This window comes from Bidens hawaiensis, unplaced genomic scaffold, assembly GCF_021521415.1.
Source record: "Bidens hawaiensis isolate Kalapana, Puna unplaced genomic scaffold, B.hawaiensis_p1.1 tig00000760_1, whole genome shotgun sequence".
NCBI lineage: Eukaryota > Viridiplantae > Streptophyta > Magnoliopsida > Asterales > Asteraceae > Bidens > Bidens hawaiensis.
Window position 1 is genome coordinate 1763910 of NW_027491043.1, and position 4964 is coordinate 1768873.

The 4964-nt window shown below is 41.9% G+C and overlaps 1 protein-coding gene across 1 annotated transcript; it reads left to right on the forward strand.

Moving 5' to 3' along the window:
* The first annotated feature begins 1983 nt into the window (after window positions 1–1983).
* LOC143534209 (nuclear pore complex protein NUP43-like) lies at window positions 1984–4469 on the forward strand. Its single transcript, XM_077028757.1, has 6 exons — window positions 1984–2584; window positions 3453–3522; window positions 3630–3864; window positions 3999–4072; window positions 4172–4233; window positions 4374–4469. The coding sequence occupies exons 1-5, from the start codon at window positions 1986–1988 to the stop codon at window positions 4193–4195; spliced, it is 1002 nt and encodes a 333-aa protein (XP_076884872.1). The 5' UTR covers window positions 1984–1985; the 3' UTR covers window positions 4196–4233; window positions 4374–4469.
* The last annotated feature ends 495 nt before the right edge of the window (window positions 4470–4964 follow it).

A 4964-nucleotide genomic window follows, 5' to 3' on the forward strand; every position in this document is an offset into this window, starting at 1 on the left:
ACTTTGCTGCCTCCTCTATCTCATTGTTTAAATTGGTGCAGTCGTCCGTGTTATGCCTGACATCTTCGTGAAATTTGCAGTATTTTGACTTATCCAAATTTCTTCTTTACTGTGGCCAATATTTGCGATGGGGTTTTTGACAAGGGAGTCTACTCTTTGTTTTTGTATATGCAGCTTTTATCATTGTGTATTTCCCCCACCAACGGCCTAGCTGCATTGGACGTTGTTGCTTCCGTGGATGGTTGGATTCTTGACCATATTGACCCCTTTTCTTTTTTCTTTTCCTTTGTAGCCTTTGGGCTCATTTTTCACTTCGAGCCTAGAGTATTCTCTCATACTCAAGGATTTTTCCGTTGCTAAATACACTTTAGTTGCGCTCATAATGGCATCCCATGATTGGGGCATGTCGTCTCGTCCGGACAAACTATGAATGAGGTCATCACTTCGTACTCCCTGGCGAAACCCCGCTCGCATCATATCTTCACTGACATCTCTTATCAGTAAGCCTTCTTTGTTATACCGCGTGATGAAATCTTCTATTGACTCGCTGTCTCTACAGAATACCGTCAGTATGTCAGCGGGATTGCGCTTATGTCTCCGTTGCTGGCTGAAGTGCTGCGAGAATTTTGCGATCAGGTCTTCGAATCTGGTTATTCGCCCCTCCGGGAGCCTTTCGAACCATTCTCTTGCGGCTTCGTGAAGGGTTAAAGCGAACATGTGACACCACACGGGTAAGGTCCATCATGTGACTCCTCCTACAGCTATGAAGCTTTGTAAGTGATCGCTAGGATCGGTCATCCCATCATATTTTCCTACCGCTGAGGCAATTTTGAGTTGGATGGTAGCAGCGCTTCCGCTATTCGCTGAATAAACTTTGATTTTTCTACGAAAGCCTTCAGGCGGTATGGTTTTGAAAAATCCACGTCCGTGTCAGGGTAATAATTTAATTGTTTCTTTCCCCGCGCTTGACTCTTTGGACTGGCCCCCTTGCTTTCACTCCCCCCGTTGTCTTCATCGCTACTTCCTCAGAGCCTTTGGTTTTTTACCCACGTGTTCCTTGAATGAGCTACCCGCTTTGTCCTAGGGACTGTTCCCAAGTCCTGCTCAGTCCTTTTAAATGGTCTTTGTGGCTCCCAAGTCTGTCACTCACATGTCTTCGTGGGTGACGGTCTTCATCAGACGAGCCCCATGAGTATTTTGTGAATAAATGAGTGTTCGCAGAGTAAATTTGCTGGCTTGTTTGCTCATCTGCTTTTCTAACCGCTTTTCATATTCTGCACTGACTCTCTCAGGTTTTCTTTTTAGCCACATCACTGGGTCTTCTTCTTCGTCTTCCACTATTGTGGGACGTTTTTGCTTTACTAAACCGTAATGATAAGTCTTGTTGTGGTCATTCTATTTCTATATAGTCCTCACTCTGTCGCTCGTTTCCTTCCGGGGACCCATTTTGGTTGGGTCCTGCGCGGTTGGAAAATTGCGGCGTTGATGGAGGTGGACGACCGGAGCTCATGACGGTCAATATAGTTTCTTAATTCTGTTCTAGCCGGTATGGATGGCGCCAATGAAGAAACACGTGTCTAACCCTTGGTAGGCTTAGCTTAGTGCTTCGTCCAGGAGGAGTTAACACCAGATCTAACTCTTGGTAGGCTTAGATAGGGGTTTTCCTGTATATACTATAACAGCTATTCCGACAACCAACTGCTAATAACCTGCACCATAAAAACACCGTGAGCTCGTTACGAGAAAAGAGTATGGGGGGTCTTCTCGTGACCACCCTCTGGCGTGAGAATCAGTACGGTATGTGATCGGTAAATTCTGAGGAATTAGAGAGTGTTCGATCCTTTTACCGTTATTCTACCTGTCGTATTTATAGCCGAGGGGGGAGAAGGGTGATTGGGCCAGTCAACTCCACCTCTCCATCTCCATCTCCATCTCCATCTCCATCTCCATCCTAAACCTCTCCCTTCCTCCCTCCCTCCCTCGGAATGGGTTCAGAAAGCCTAAAGCAATTCCACCGACTCCCGCAATCCAGCTACATCGACTCCCTCCGCTTCCTCCCTCCTCTCTCCGCCTTAGACCGCTACGTCGTCCTTTCATCCTTCAATTCCGATTCCACCCAACCCTCAATCCAACTCCATTCCATCCACTCCCAAACCCTAACCCTCAATTCCTCATTCACTCCATCCTCCCGAACCACCTCCTTAAAAGTCGCCCATCAAAACCCAGTCATCGCCGCCTCCACCGTCACCGGCTCCCTCCACATCCTCTTCCCCAACCCCATCGACGCCTCCTTCGTTTCCGTCCCCGAAAAGACCCTGCATTTGGGCCCGGTTTCGGGTTTGGATTTGCAGGATAATGGGTCTGCGTGTGTGAGTGTGGGAGAGGATGGGAGGGTGAATTTGGTTACTATTGGGGACTCCGGTTTGGAGTATCGGAGGGTTTTTGATAGCAAGGGGTTGGTTTCGTATACGGCCGCTCGGTGGGCGTCCCCGACTGAGTTTGCGACTGGCGGGTTCGGGAATTCGGTGCAGTGGTGGGATTTGAGGAGAGCCGGAGGGCTGGTTTCGCAGTTTAAGGGCAGTTGGTGAGTAAACTTGATGTGGATTTTGATATGATTTGTTACAATTTTATTGTTGTAATGTTAGTATGAAGTGAACTTGGATTGTAAAGATTTTTATGAAATCAAAAACTGATTTTTATTCTGTTACAGTTGGGAGAGAATATTGCACTTGTAAATGTTTATGTTTTACTTATAGTCAGTGCTGTAGAAATCGCTAGGCACTAGTCGGGCATTAGGATTGGAATTTATATGTAGTTTTTCAAATATACATCTATATGCCAACATTTATATAAAATATTTTAAAAATTTTGACCAAATAGCGATTAGTCGGCAACTAGTTGGTGGGATACCGACTAACGATTAATCGGGGATTAATCCGCGGCTAGGCGGGATTTTTTCAACTATGCTTATAGTTAGGTTTTGTAACGGGTTCTTGATGTATCTATTGTATCTCAATTTAGAAGAGAACGATATGTGAACGGTTTGAAGGGTTTCCCATCTTTTGCTAGTTTTTGCGCTCATGATTAAAACTTTAATCCCGAACGGTTGAACTGCTAGAAACGAGTTAAAGATTTAGCTGAAGCATGGTGCTATATTGAAATTGTACTTGTATGGAATCACTTTTTTCAAGTGCACTTATATCTGCATTCTTGCATTTGTACACCTTTGATAGACGTCAGCAACAATGGTAAATCTAAAAGTGCAGTAGACGTAACTATCTATTATTATAATGCATATGCTATAGAAGCTATTGGTTTCCATATTTGTAAAATGTAAGTGTCACCTTTATGACTGCTTCAACTTGATACGATTCTCATTGTCATAGTTTTTTACTTGGATATAATAAACCATGCTTTTTTATGCCTTATGACTTTGTAAGAGCCTATCACAGGGCTCAGGGAGCTACTTCCGAGATTGTCCACTCTATTGATATTCATCCGTCACGAAAGCACACGTGCCTGGTGAGTATACTTTGTTAATCTTTTTCCACAACTAGTTTATCTTATCTAGGAAGAACGCCAAGTCCATTTCAAAACGGTACGTGTGTAATTTCGTTTACAATTTGAAGGCAGGAGGGTCGTACGGTACTGTATTTGCATGGGATCTTAGGAGGCCACAACAGCCAATTGCTCTTTCAGGAATTGATAATGGTGAGACCACAACGTGTATATCTGAAAGTGATGTGTGGGAGGTTCAATACGACACGTATACGAGTGCTTCGGATCATGCTAAACTATCATCCAAAGGAGTGTTGCCTGCTATGATTTGCTCAGAAGATGGGATTCTTGCTGTTCTTAAACAAGGTGGATAATATATAAACGTTATGTTAGTTTTCATAAGAGTACTTTTTGGCATAGATCATTTATTCAGTCTGGATAACTACATTATAGTTTTTAATTATTAGATACTAAGTTAGTTTGGATGCTAATTTTTGTAGGTGAAGAACCTACTGAACTACTAACTGAAAACTGTGCCATTAATTGTTTCGACATTGATCGACAGAACCCCTCTGTAAGTTGAAATTAACATCTCACGACATGTTTTTTTATAGTCGATTCTTGCTATTTTAGTATTTTTATAATTGTTCTTAGTTCTCCTTTTACTTAAAAGTTTGTTGCTGGGGTTCATTTCTAACTTAATCAACATAATTTTTAAGACACGAAAGTTTCATGGTAAGTAGGATGTAAACGAACCGGCCTAGCCTGAGCTCATCTAGGCTCGAGCTCAGCTTGTGAGTAGTTTTTAAGCCCGACATCGAGTCAACTAAAATTTATTAATTAGTTCATATTATACGGATTGTCATTCGTTACAGGATGTGATATGCGGTTTGGAATGGGAGTCCATTGCTCTCTTGACGAGGGCATAGGTTTTAATGATCAATATGAAGTTAGATGCTGCTGATGAAGCTGGAGACGGTTTCCTGTCACTGCTGTTAACTACGAGACTTGCTTTTATGCAAATAGTTGTTTGTTGCGTAACTGAGCATAGGCAAAAGTGAAACTTGTTTCATCCCAGAATGATTTGTGTGTTGAAGATTTTGTACAAGAAAGCGAGGCAAGTAGGTAACCGATTATTCTTCTGCAAGTCATTTGTTTCTGATTTCTTCTTAAATTGATTTGTAGTTTGAAGTTGATGGTTATCATTAGTGAGTTGCTTGTTGGATCTTCAAATAGTTTGTCAGGTTTCTTTTTTATGAAATAGTAACCAACTTCTAATATTATTCCGACAATGGTAATTTTGCAGCCTTTTAACTATAAAAACCAGTTATGTTTTAGTAATGTTTCTAATGATAATTACATTAAGCTTGAACAATAGAAAATGAGTTACCCGCCGATAAAGTGATAAGCATAATTTAATTACAATTTGAAAATGAGTTTTGGATATTAATGTCCAAAGCCCGTTT

Coding starts and splice junctions, on each gene's coding strand:
- LOC143534209 (XM_077028757.1), top strand. CDS start 1,986: ATGGGTTCAGAAAGCCTAAAGCAATTCCACCGACTCCCGCAATCCAGC. Junction 2,585..3,452: donor TCGCAGTTTAAGGGCAGTTG/GTGAGTAAACTT, acceptor AGCCTATCACAG/GGCTCAGGGAGCTACTTCCG. Junction 4,073..4,171: donor TTGATCGACAGAACCCCTCT/GTAAGTTGAAAT, acceptor TTTACTTAAAAG/TTTGTTGCTGGGGTTCATTT.